This window comes from Lonchura striata, chromosome Z, assembly GCF_050655825.1.
Source record: "Lonchura striata isolate lonStrDom1 chromosome Z, ASM5065582v1, whole genome shotgun sequence".
NCBI classification, from domain to species: Eukaryota; Metazoa; Chordata; class Aves; order Passeriformes; family Estrildidae; genus Lonchura; species Lonchura striata.
The window spans coordinates 15,970,206-15,983,905 of record NC_140740.1 but is presented as its reverse complement, the minus strand read 5'-3'; the positions used below and the strand labels follow the sequence as shown (position 1 = coordinate 15,983,905).

Here is a 13,700-nt window from a genome sequence, read left to right as displayed (position 1 = left end):
ACTGCGCGCCGCCTCCGGGAGGCGGCGGTGAAGGACCTGCCCGGCGCCCCGCTATTTATTCGCCCCCCACGCCCCCTTCCTCCTCCGCCCCGCTCTTTCCCGCGCCGCGGGCGGGCCATGGCTGGCGGCGGTGCGGTCGGCCCGGCGGACGAGCAGTGAGCCCCCCTTGTCGTCGGGGCGCGGCCGCACCATGTCGGCCGTCGCGTACGTGGACTTCGTAGCGGCGCAGTGCCTGGTCTCCATCTCCAACCGCTCCGCCGTGCCCGAGGCGGCGCGGCTGAAGGTGCAGGGCGAGGGGGAGGCGGCCCGGGAGCTGCGCGACCCCCGCGACGCCTGGAAGGACTACTGCGCCCTGCTGGCCATCGCCAAGAGCCTGCTGGAGCTGAACAAGTACCGGCCGCTGCCCGCCCCCTCCGTCTGCAGTGACAGCGTGGAGAGCCCCGACGAGGACGCGGGCTCCGACAGCGACGCGGCCACCGAGCAGGGTTCCAGCCCTCCCCGCAGCCCCCCGCCGGGGCCGCCCCCCCGCCTGCGCGCCGCCGGGGCCGCCCCTAAGGGGAAGCTGGCGGCCGAGAAGCGGCACAAGTGCCCCTACAGCGGCTGCGGCAAGGTCTACGGCAAGTCTTCCCACCTCAAGGCGCACTACAGGGTGCACACAGGTCAGCGGTGGCGGAGGGAAGGGGGCGGGAGCGAGCGCTTGTCCTCGGATGAACCCGGCCGGCGGCGCGCCCAGCATCCCCGCGCGCCCCCCCTCCCTGCCGCGCCGCTCTGGCTTCGGGGCTGGCTCACAGCTCTCCCTCCTTCACGCCCCCATTTCTTTCCCCCGGCTCTCATCGGCGGCCCCTGTCCGGCGGGAGCTGCCGGCCGCCCCAGGCGGGGCTGCGGCAGCGCCTCCCGCCGCGCCCTGCCCGCCGCCCACCTGCGCCGGCCGGGAACCGGCCCGGCCCGGCGGGCAGCGAGGGCCGGGGTAGATGCCGGGGAGCGGAGGGAACTTGGCGTGTCCGGCGCGGCTGGGAGGGAGGATGGCGGCAGGAGTCACCGAGCTCGCTCGGGGCGCCGGCGAGGGAAGCACAAGGGCGGCGAGATTCGGGTTTCCTGCCGCTGTAGGCGGACCCGGCTGCACCGGGCTAGAACTCGGCGAGGGCAGCGCAGCCCGCGTCCGTGCCGCTCTCGCGGCCCCTGCCGTCGAACCCACGGCCTGGGACGCAGAGTTGGCGGAGAGCTCTGCTTGGCTGCGGGGACGGGATGCGCGGGGCCACGGCGCCGGAGCGGGGGCTGGCGGCTCGGCTCGGCTCGGCTCGGGAGGGGGCGGCGGCGGCGTCTCCCTGAAGCGGGGCGAGGTGCGCCGCTGGGCCGTGCGGACACACCCCCTCCGAAGGGCTGCGTGGGGAGCTCGGCCGGCGCGTCATCCACAGCCGTGTCCGGGGCTCGGGCGCTCAGGTGAGCACCGCTGGCTGCTCCCCGAGCCGCCCCGGCGCTGCGCCTCCGGCCGAAGGGATTGAGGCGCCGTGCAGGGAGGACCGACCCCGCTCTTCCCGGCGGCAGCGCCTCTCACTATCGGTTACCGCGATCCAGCTTTGACGTGTTCTACAAGGGCTTCATTCATCAAGCTGTGTGCTCCCGTTCCCGGCCCTCGCCCGGGCGCCTCGGAGGGTGTGGCAACATGGAAACCTGGAGATAAAACGTATCTGCAGCAGCCTAGCCCCAAGGGGACAGCCGCTGCAGACTTCTCTGTTCAGTTTGTTGGTTTTAGTTCTGGATTGTTTCTGTTTGTTTATTTGTTTGGTTTTAGACCTTCGGTGCAAGTGTTGAATAAAAACGTTTATGGCTCTGAATTGCTCTTGGGATCATAGTGGAGTACAAAAGGCTGCTTTAAAAATGTTCTGAATTAAAGGATTGTGTTCAGAAACAGAAAGAAGTGAATAAAAGGAGACAAACACTGCCAAGACATTTCATGTGCTTTACATCAGTTCTGTCAATGATGGTACCTTTTGGGGTTTGTGTGTTGATGGTGATGGTTAATGTTGTAATACAAAATGAGTTGATCATCCAAGGAATGTACCATCAGGCATTTATGTAGAATTTAATATGGCTTGGGTAGGATAGGGCCACAGCTGAGCTGCAGCTCAGCTTCCATTGCTCCAGGTTGCTGATGTGCCTAGATGTGCGTGCATTGCAGAGGAAGAGGCTCAGGTGATTGTTGCCAGCCAGTGCCCTGCTGGCAAATCTGCTGGGTGCTTACCTAGAGAGACTGGAGAGAACAGGGTAGGATTACTGGATATGGCTCAGTGATGAGCTCTGCAGTTAGACTTTGTCTCTGAGCTGGGAAAGAGGATGGTCAGTGGTGACCATACTAGTGCCAAGGGTTGTTGTTACCAGCTCAGAGACTGCAGCTCAGATACTCTTTAGGAGGCAGAGTGTAACAGGTGCTCTTCAAAATGTTGTCTCATAAATGACAAAGAAAACGTTAGTATCATTTCCATTTACTACCCCACGCTCAAATATCCACCCTGATAAGAGAACCAGAATAGATGTTGGTTGAGATAGCATTCTGTGTGGTGACATGTAAATTAATGTACTGTACAACCCACACAGCCTGCTGTAAGCAGTAGTGTTATAATAAGTACTGGTGAAGTGGTATGAGCTACTCCCAAGTGGGTGGCCTTAGCTCCAAGTATGAGGCATTTGACTCAGAAACATTGATGTACTGTCATGGTAGTTCTGTGTGATTAAAATTACTGCAGACATCCAGGAGTAATGAACTTTCAGAACTTCCTAATGTGCAGTTAATTGTAGCTAACTGAAATGCTAAATGATACTGATAATGTTAATTATTTTTATAGATTACAACAATTCCTTAGCAACAGTGGGATTCAATGGGACCTCTGGAGTTATTCATAACTGTATATTGCAGAGCATTAATGGACCTTCCTTAGTACCATTTTATTTCCTTTCTTTCAAATAATGTCTCTCTCATCTATCTGCCATTTTTCACCAGGCCACCAACTAGGTTTCTTGCTGCAGTGTAGCCTTTAGTGGAAATAATTTTTTATATTTAATCCCAGTATTTCTATCTCGGAGAATGGCTTAAAGGATCTGTTCACACCCATGCACTTGTGCATACTCACAGTTCTCTTTATTCATAAATCCTAACCAAGCAATTTGGGAAACTCTGGATACTTCTCTTTCTGTGTAGTGACTGGGAATCTGAAAACTCACCAGTTCACCATTTCATGCAAAGCAAGAAATAAAATACCAAATCAAGGTAGAAGGGTAGAAGGCAAAAACTTGATGGTTAGAGGTCTGTATCTTACTAACCATTCTTTAAACTTATTGTTTCAAAGGTTCTGTATTTCAAATAATAAAAATGTCAGTATAACTGTTTGCTTGAAGTTTGGGCCTTTGATGATTAATGCTAGTTCAATTTCCAGAAGGCCCAAATTAGCTGTCCATCAGAAAATGTCTTTTCAGTTAATCCTTACAGAAAAAGATCAGCAGATGCCACTGCACTTCCTGCTTGTGCAAACAGTCCCCTTGCTTGTGCTGCTAGGCCTAGGTGAGACTCAAGCCCTGGAAGTGGTACAGAGGTTGGGAAAAGGTGAAGGACCCATCTGAACAAGAAAAAGACAAGCAACAGCAGGTAAGCAGAGAGTTGCCTTCAAAATGAAGAATAAACAAATTCTCTGAATAGGTAGGATTTGAGGGTGTAGGGTTGCAGGTGTAGGTGTGTAGTGTTATTATTAGCCTCAAAAGCTTATAATAATGTTGTGAATATAATCCAGTTAAAGGGCGTATGATCACTGAGACCAGATCTTCTCTGTCCCTCCTTCCTGACCAGAAAGGTACCATAAAAGGAGCTCGTGAGATGCTTCCTCCTACTGGACTTATAGGTGTTTACTTGCCTGGGGAGGCTGGTGATTGGTGGGAATTTCACATAGACATCAGAGGCCGTTAATTAAGAGTTTAGATGCTCAAAACCCAGATGTGGGAAAAGTTCTCCCTCTTCAGATAGGCTTTTTAACCAACTGTATCATCATGTAAACTGGATCCAAACAATGCCAAGAGTTTTGTTCCACCAGGTAGCTGATGCATTTGGCTCTCACCAGTGCTTGGAAGCAGGGGTATGAACCCATAGGTTGACAGTCTGTACAGGAAAGTGGAGGAGCATTTCCAGTAGAGAATAAGAACAGGCACTGCAGCTGCCTATTGCTGCTATCCAGATATGATGGTGTTGGACCAGCCCTTGTATTGCTTTATTATTTGTGTTTTAGGTTATATCACTCAAAAGACTGAACAGATGCTAGTATGTTGACAGTTCTCTGCTCTCTGAGATCTTTCTCAGTAATTTTGTTTGAGCATAACCTGAAATTTAGTGTTTTAAGACCCGCCCTATCCAGTTCATGCCACGTCACTTACCCAGATCCTTGCAAATAGGACCCAAGAGCAAAAAGTGGAGCCAACAACACATTTTTTGTTAAATTCAGATTACCATGTGAAATACCATGGTTAATGAAAATGTGCAAATTGCAGGAGTTCTAATGAGCATATTTCCAGGTCTTGGAGAAACATGATGATCCTGACTGGGAGCCTTGCCAACTGAGTAAGGTAGGCATAACTCCTCAAGATTCAGTTCAAAGTTGTACAATTCCCAGTTGTCTTGTTTTCTGATAAAAAATTAAGATTTTAAGCAAGTGTATGTGTCACTTGCGGGAAAGTGCTCCAGAAAAGTTTATCAGTTGAGTCAGCATGACAAAGTTCATATGTAGGACAGAAGCAGTGAGCAGGCATTATCCATAAGAGCACAACTCCTTCTTCCAGATGGATGTATTGAAATTGCAGCTTTATCGAGTTCTGCACAGTGTGCTGTGACACTGAAGACGATGTGGTGGGTGTCGCTGCTCTTGTTAGCCTGTGTTTCTTGCAGCGCCAGCTGTTAGGATTGTTGTAGGAACTCCTTTATTCCTCTTTGTTGGCTGCTGTGTTGTTGTGCACCAGGCTGCTGCTCCTGTGTTTCTGGCCTTGAACAGCTTCCAAGCCTGCAGCTGGAAGAGCAGGGAAGGGCCAATTTAAGATTTAAAAAACAGGGTCTGAGGAACTGATGGGAAAGAATACTTCAGACACTGTTTACTTGTGGTAGTACGGTTCATCATCTGTATTCAGGTTATGATGAATGGACACAGCCTGAGAGCACTCTATAAATACCTTAAACTTGAGAGAAAAGTCGGTTGAAACACTGGCTAATAAGCTCAGAGTAAAATATCAAAAGCTACATTATCTTTCTGAATTTTTGTGAAATTGCATTCCTCCTTTCCCTGTCAAAGCTGTTTTATGTTAGTAAGGAAATTTGATTATTCATACAGGACAGGAGCTTAAACCCAATGTCCTTTGTTCCCAGGTAAGTGCACTAAGCACCAGGCTAGGAGTTGGTCTCTTTCCATTGTTGTTATTATTCAAGTATTACTGCAAAATGGAGGAAATTCATATGAAGATAAGCCAGGAAAGGAGAAGAGCTAGGAACTTGTCTCACATAACCATGAACATACTACTGAGGGCTCTTGTCTTAGCTACAGAAGCATGTATTTAACTCTCTGGTGAGATTTGGAAAGATCTTTCCTCTCCCAGGTAGTTTACCTGACTGATCTCTCTCTCTGTGTACATTTATGTGTATGGAGGCACAGCCTCCCAAAGAAAGCCTTCTGTAACACAATCAGGGAGGTTTGTGCTCTGGCAGAGAAGCTGAAAGGACGTCCTTTGCACCTGATACTGTATCACAGTGGGATAACAGCAAGACAATTTTCCTGGAGTTTAGACTCAGCAGTAGCAGGTTGTAGCAGGTGGTTTTGCATCTGGACTTTCGAAAGAGACTCAAAACACCTGTATGTCCAAGCAGCTGCTGAGTGGTAGTTTTAAGAGTGTCAGAACACCCTAAATACTTGCTGAAAGCCGCATTTTAATACTTGAACCAACCTGTTGTGTTTAATCTTAAGTCCTGGCAGAATAAACCCCTGCCAGGAACCGATCCATCTGTCACCTATCCCATCTTTTTGGTCTGTTGTCTGGTTGAATTACTATGGTTCAGGTGTTCCAGAAAGCGTTGGTTTAGGCATGTGGTCCCGAACATCCACCACTGCTGATCTCTCTGTTTGTACCTGGTTGCCATGTGTTTTAATGATCTGATGTTGGAATATCTCAGAAGAGGAAAAGCCTGCTTGAAAGGCCTCCAGTCTGTCTGCCCTGAAGATCTATCTTCACCAAAATATCTGGTATGTGGACACTCAGTCAAAGTCCAGTGTCCCACAGGGAATTGCTTGTTCAGAGTGTGTGGGACAAATAACTGGGGGGAAAAGTGAGAGATACCCGAGACAGATAGCAGATATTCTGTGTACTAAAGCCACTGTGAACTGCAGCTCCTAACCTCAGTCATCCACACATAAAGCAGCATTTTGTGCTGAGGAGGCAGATGACTAATCAGGATACCACTACTACCTGTACTTATGTTAATGACCCTACTAATGCCTACTCTGTATTCTTTTCTCAGAAACCCTTTCTGTGTAAGACTGCAGTGTGGAAAAATCTGAAATATTCCAGGCTAGGGAAAAAAAATATTTTTTTAATCTATTCAAGCTAAAATAAAGTGGACCTCCCTCAGGTCACATACAGTAGCTTGGATATAGAGTTTATACTTGCTCAGAAAGAACAAATGAAACATTTGTTGTAGAGGGTTGGGAAAAGGAACAAGTAAAAAATGGCAGGTGTAGCAAGAGTGCTTAAGATTCAAAGGATCTGCAAAGACCTTTACATCCATATGGTATTTAAATAAACCAGGGTTTGCAGGAGTTCTTCAGACTGTAGAGAAGACTAGTGAAGAACCACTATTAACTTATACTGAGAATAAACTGTTTCTCACTCTATTCCTGGTGCCACACAGCACAAAGAATGGGAGTCTGCAGATGCACCTGTTCCTATTACCTAGAAATCAATTTTTCATTCAATTTTTCCTTCTGTAAGCTGCTCTGGATATATGTACATATACATATTCATCTTATTTTTTAAAGAAAATTATTTGCCTCTTTCATCTGTTATGTTAGGATCCAATCACACATAGTTTCAAATTATCATGATGTACCATTGACCTTTCCTTCATCTCTTGATAGAAAATCCCATTGGAGGCATAACTTAAAAAGTCAGTAACAAATAGCCAGCCACTAAGGGAAACAGTGTATAACAGCGCTGTGTGTTGTTTCATTCTGCTGTTTCAAGCTTTAGCATTACTACCCCAAAACTAAGGGAGAAAAATCATAAGGAAAATACCTGCCTTACCTGAGCTGACACAGAAATCTGTATCTCCAGATGGAGGCAGCACTAGCTTGTACTGCAGCTCTCTAGGCCACTGCCTGCCCAGCAAGCATATGAGCTGCAAGACTTGTTTTCTCAGAGGGCTCTTCCACAGGCATCGCTGCTGCTACAAAAAGAAAGCATGTCAAATATAGCAGATGCAGCCACTATCTTTGTAGAGTGGACAGTTATCACATGCCATCAGCCATCTCCACCTTGCTTTAAGTGCTTCCTGGAGACACACTCCACGACTGTCTTGCACATTGATACTCTCACTCAGGTACCATCTCAAAGTTTATAGCTTTGTGACCAAGGGGAGCAGTGAATTCTCAGGCTTGGAGATGACTCCTGAGAGCCTGGAAAAGCCTCCCTGCCCCTTGTCTCTGCTCTGAGAAACATGGAGTTTAATGCATCTAGGTGTCAGGGATTGTACCTGCTTTCCTATAGCATTTCCAAAGTGGTTGTGACAGCTTCTGCAGGTTTGTATTTGTATTGCTGAGGTGGTGAAGTCATTCTTTACTACTGTACTTGGGCGGTCTGCAGTGGATGGGGGGCTTGTGCTGGTGGCATCCAGGTACCTCCAAGGGAGCGTGGCCATCCATCTCTGGCTGCGATCCCTGCTTTGTCCCCATCCTCATGCACAGCAGCTTTCCTGTTTGTAGCAAGGTGTCTCTGCACCATGCCCGGCTCCCGCAGCCTTTGTGTCCTCCCCCAGTCGGGCCCAGGGTTGATTCTCTGCAGAGTACAGTACAAAAGGTACAGCAGGTGAGGTAATCCTCATGTGGTCCTGAGCAAGCCCTGCCTTTCCCTAAAGCTTTGTGGTTACGCTCCATAACCTTAGAGTGTTGTCCCCTGGTGGCCTGTCCAATGGATGTGTGGGGTAGCAGTGGTGGAGGTCATGCTTCTCCTGTCGTGTTAGAGGGAATTCCAGAAGCAGGGCCTCATTTTATATTCCCAGGTGAAACTCCAGGAGGGCATGAGAGAATTCAGTTTCCTAAGGGATGCTTGAGGCCGGATATTAAACACTACTTTTAGACACTCAGGTTAGATACTACCATGCCTAAAATACAGGTGCTGCTCCCCAGAGGCTGCTGTTTGTTATCCAGCCTAGGCACCTAATCTCCCTGTTTACAGTGGCACTTCTGCACTTCTGCAGACTGAAGTGCTGTCCTAACGTAGATGGTTGGAAATGTAGTTTTGAGGGATGAGGCAGGATGCCTCAGTTGCTCCCACTGCTCTGGGGTGTAAGTGCCTGACACAGAGGCATATACTAGACGGCTCCACATATGCAAGATGTATACCACTCCTCCCATGCTCCCAGGGGGGCAAGAGAGCTGTTCTGCACCTCCCACTGCCACCTGCTTCCAGGAGCTGTGACAGAAACCATGAGATAGATTGCAAAAGAGCAGCACAAGTGAAACGCTTGCCTCAGATGCTAAGGGCTGGCACTGGGCGAGGGTGGTGTTGTGGGGTCTCTGTACAGCTCCTGCTGCTGCTCCACAGTGTAGCTGCAGCCATGGTGTTCATGCACACATGACCCTACATAGTTTTAATTTATTTCTTTTATACAGGCGGTGGTTGTTCAGGAGGTCTTCCAATCGTATCTAAAAGCATACATCAGGGAGCCAAGAAATGCATTTCTAACAAACAAAATAGCCTGGTTCACGATGGCTGGCAGCTGTGCCTCTACCAGGCTTGGGCAGGCAGCTGGCTTGACTTCCTCTGCTCCATCCTTCCCCCATGACTAAGAGCCAGCATGGCCATGAGGTGAAGGAGGTGGCACAGGGGCAGCAGCCACAGTGCTGTTCTGTGACTTACAGTCCTACTCATCCAGCTCAGCTCCATGGCATGCTGGTTGGTCTGAAATAGGGCAGCAGCCTGTTAAGGTGCACAAATAATTAGGAGCCCAAATAGTGAAGCATTATTCAGGGAAGCTTACTAGGGCTTTCAGGGCCCTTGGTGTAGCTACACCTTATCTGGTCTGTCCTTATACTCTTTGGCCTTTTGCATGCCATCAGTGAGTCCTGCCCTGCAGCTCTATCATACTTTGTACTGACTGTTGTCCTCCTGGATTCAGGGCTGTTCATTCAAGTCTGTAGTTCTTTGTCTCTGCCGGTGTATCTGGGGAGAACTCCAGGACCAGCTTTGTAAATCACTCCTTTTTTGTTATCTTTGAATGTAAAGTGAGCTCACCTGTTGTGCCAAACCTCACAGTACTAAGAAATACTGGAGTTCCTGAGTTTCTTTGGAACTCTTCCAAGCTGGAAAACCCCTGGAACAGCTTTTGTATTTTGTGGTTGACTATAAGTAGCTGTCACAGAGCTGCCATTTATATTGCCTTCAGGAGGCTCCGAAGAAAGAAAATTAAGGGATCAAACCTGCACCAGTGCATAGTGGAAAGCTTTTGTGTGAACTTAAACACCTTCAGTTTCCATCTGTGCTGTGTATAGGGTCAGCCTTGCTGCTTTGGCGGCACTGTGTTTGTGCCTGAAGGCAAAGCCTGTGCAACTGACAGGAACTGTAGGGATGTGGAGTGCCAGGAAGATAATGCACCCTTGTTTTGTAAAAGCAAAGTTGCAGTGTCATTTAGGTTAAGGTGTTTGGGTTTGTTTTTCATCATTATAGCAAACATTTATTCTGATAGAGTGTGAATAATGAGGTGTTTTTCCTGTCCTCAAACCAGCTGTCTAAGATTGATGCTTGCTGGAACACCTTGGATTTCCAGAGGAAGGGCTGAAAGGGGTGCATGGGACTTCACTCTGCAGGTGCAGCAGTTTTGCCCCACATGTTTGCAGCCCTGAGGCTTTACTGTTCTCCCCACTGCCTCCCCACTCAGTTCTTCCTGGGCTGGAAAGACTTGTCCTAGCTAAAGGATGTTTTTTTTTGCATAATGTTCTAACTGCTGAAAATAGTTCAGTAGAATGGAAGTGTCAGAAGAATAATTCTGGCACACCTTTCCCAAGCTACTGTAGTGAGAACATTATGAAAACCATACAAACAAGGGCAGAGCTCATCTCTTGTTTTGACAGTCTTCAGGTCATGTAAGGTTCTACACTAGAATGGGAGTTTCATGTGTTTGGAGCGGTTTTTGGCTTCTACTGGGGGTGAGAGTAAAACCTGATGAAGTGAGTTATCAGCAGCTCCACAGGCGTTGGCACCATGGCAGGAAATAAAAACAGCTTTTTTCCCTCAGCAGTGTGTTCTCTGGCTCCTCAACAAAGCTGCCCCTGCCCCCCTAAATCTCTCGTAATCCTTTCTTCCCCACAGGTGAGCGACCATTCCCCTGCACGTGGCCCGACTGCCTTAAGAAGTTCTCCCGCTCGGACGAGCTGACGCGGCACTACCGAACCCACACTGGTGAGAAGCAGTTCCGCTGCCCCCTCTGCGAGAAGCGCTTCATGCGGAGCGACCACCTGACCAAGCATGCCCGCCGCCACACCGAATTCCACCCCAGCATGATCAAGAGATCCAAAAAGTCCAGCTCCAGCAGCTCCTTGTGAAGGCAGGGCTGGCCCTGGGGGAGGAGAAGAGGCAGGCTGTGGCGAGGGTGCAGGCAGTGGTGCCAGAGCACAAGAGCATCGACTGCAGTGCCGGTCACCCTTGCTGTCCAAAAGCACATGTAGCCGGCATTAAAATAAAAGGGTACTCAGTATCTGCCTCCCTCTTCCTGCCATCTTCCTGGCTCTGCCCTGAAAACAACAGTCTGGAACAAGTGGACTGTGGGGTGAGAAGAGGGAAGGGGCAGCCAGGGAGGAGGCAACCACCTCTTCCAGTGTAACGCGTTGATACTGGTGTACATACATATGACTGGGCGGTCTGGCCTGTGCCACTACAGTAGCATGACCCCAGAGTCTTTGTGATTGCTGTGTCATGAACATGTTTTGTTGAACAGTGTAATGCTGCTTGTATTTAGAGTCTGTCGAGTAAAAACACTTTCCGAGTCACATAAATAACTCAGATAAAAACTCCATAGCACATTGTAGAAGTAGGTTTACTTCTGTGTATCTTCTGCGATCCTGCACTTAAAGAGACTATTAAGAGAAACATTATGTGTGTCACCAATAGTATCTGATTGATATACTGAGATAAGCTGAATTTATACTCAATAAGGCCCATTAAAGTAAACAGGTATTTTAAATTTTTCTTTGTATTAACTATACTTTTGAATATCAGCTGGACTTTTCCAGAAAAAACATGTATGACTGAAGAAGATACTTAAAGGAAAAAAATTCCCATAAAGAGCTCAGTAATTTTATGACTCTGTGTGTATTTAGCTCTGTTACTCACTTACCTGGAAAAATACAGCTCAGACTAGATAATATGGTGGGCATGTGGGAGCTGAAGCATATGTCTCTCATATGATCCCATACTTGTCAGTAATATAGTACTGTACTACAGAAATACCACTAACAGTGCTTTATTCTGCTGTGGTTTGTTTGAATGGGTGCACAAAGCAGCTACCATCTTTACAAACTGCTGCTTTTTTAAAGGCTTTTTCACTTCCTACACTTGCCTTAAAGATTTATTCTCTTCATACCATGGTCTAACTCCCTTGGAGTCCTATGGGAATTGTGTGTATTTATGGAGAGAGTAGACCTTTTCTTAAGAGCACTCTGATAATGGAAACACCTAAAATTACTGTAAGAAGCACTTTGGAAGGGCTCCTGAATCTCTTGTTTGCTCTTGCTCTGGAGTATGGGGGAATACCACAAGCTAATTTGAAATACAGAAGGTATCTTGCAATACTCCTTTATGACATAAGCTTCTCTTAGTACTTAGTACCTGTGTCATGCATGGCATGTCAAATGTTGATAAAAGTAATGTTAACTTTTATTTTAAAGCTATTTTTTGATCTTTAAAAGGAGCAGAAAGACCACTGAATGAAAATTTTTAGATGTGATCATTAGTGAAGATTTCAATTTTTTTATGTTAAAAGCTTGAAATTTAAGAGGTTATCAGTGATATTTTTTCCCCCTCCCCAGCTGCATAATGGGGGAGAATTCTGTTTACACATTATTTTTTTTCCAGAAATGTTCTTCTGTTTGGTTTTTACCCCTTCCTTCAGAAGAGGAAGGGGAGGTGCAGCCCTATTGCAGACTTAGGGCTAAATTAATTTTGCAAGTATTTACACTGAAACCCAAAGTGTCTCCACTGCAGATGAATTTAGGTCATCTTGTAAAATTCTGTACATAAAAGATCTTGTTAGCACACTTACAATTACAGTATCTTATTGTTTTATCTGATAAAAAGCTTGCTTCCTAGAAACAAAAAAATGAACTCGGGAGAGTAGAGTGTTTTTCTCTACAATTGTATATGGCTTTCAGCATTAGAAATCAGTTTGCATACTGTGTTTTTACCTGTGTAGTTCATAATAGATTTTGTCTATGTGAAGAGAACTTCTTTTAAAGCATTGGGGATATTGAACAGTCTATGGAATAAAAAGGGATGTGTTTTCTTCAGTGAAGACATCAGGAAACCAAGCACACTTTCTACCTCCGTTTCAGCTTTTTGAAACATTTATTTTAGAAACCAAACTTTAATTTCTCGTATTCAGATTGAGTCATAGGGACATAGGTTCTTTGTAATAAAACCTGGTAGTGTTGGTGTTTTTATTAATCAAGAAATACAGAAAGTATTCTGCTTACCAGTAACTGTTAATGCTGCCTTGTGGAGTAGGGCCAGGGCCATAAGCAGCCTGATAAGATTCAAAGGTGCATCTTTGTTCATCTTTGTTCTTCTCTCTGAAAATCAAGCTAGATTTCAAGTCTCCATCCTGCAGTCTGGATTGTTGCCATTTTGTGGGACAGATGCAGCGCTTGGAAAATGAAAGCCCGATTCTGTGAAATACAAGAGATGCTCACATCTAATCAACCACAACTAGAAGCCACAGCTGATAAGCAGCTCCTAAACAGTATGTAAACATTTTGGTCACTTAACTACCAGGATTAACTGATATATAGAAGTAAATGGCCAGCTTTATAGTATCCATGTTGTGTATTTGGGGTAGAATGCACACTTAAAGAAATGTTCCTGCAAAGTCTGAAATAGGCAGGAGGTACTTTAGTCCATGGAACAATGGGGCATGCAAAGCATGTGTCACCACTGCCAGTGACAAGATCCTGTTTCTGAAAAAAACCCTTCCTAAATGGTAGTGTATGCTGTATTTCAGCACTGGACAGAGAGGATTAATGTGATTCATTAATCTCTAAGAGAACGCATTGGGAATTACCAGGTTTGGGGATATCATTGTACTGTTTTGTTAATTTTTTTTTTTCTTTCAGTAAAAGCAAACAATAGCTTTAACACCTAAAACAAACTGCAGGTTAGATCCCTGCATCTTGAAATTAAGTTTTGAATAGTGTTGC

The 13,700-nt window shown here is 46.8% G+C and overlaps 1 protein-coding gene across 2 annotated transcripts; it reads left to right on the top strand.

Moving 5' to 3' along the window:
- The first annotated feature begins 46 nt into the window (after positions 1-46).
- On the top strand, positions 47-13,310 carry KLF9 (KLF transcription factor 9). Of its 2 annotated transcripts, XM_085567360.1 has the most exons (3): positions 56-659; positions 10,603-10,692; positions 13,089-13,310. In XM_085567360.1, the coding sequence occupies exons 1-3, from the start codon at positions 191-193 to the stop codon at positions 13,160-13,162; spliced, it is 633 nt and encodes a 210-aa protein (XP_085423486.1). In that variant the 5' UTR covers positions 56-190; the 3' UTR covers positions 13,163-13,310. The 2 variants fall into 2 exon arrangements, with proteins under 2 accessions (XP_021404480.2, XP_085423486.1); XM_021548805.3 differs by lacking the exon at positions 13,089-13,310 and having other exon boundaries at positions 47-659; positions 10,603-10,985.
- The last annotated feature ends 390 nt before the right edge of the window (positions 13,311-13,700 follow it).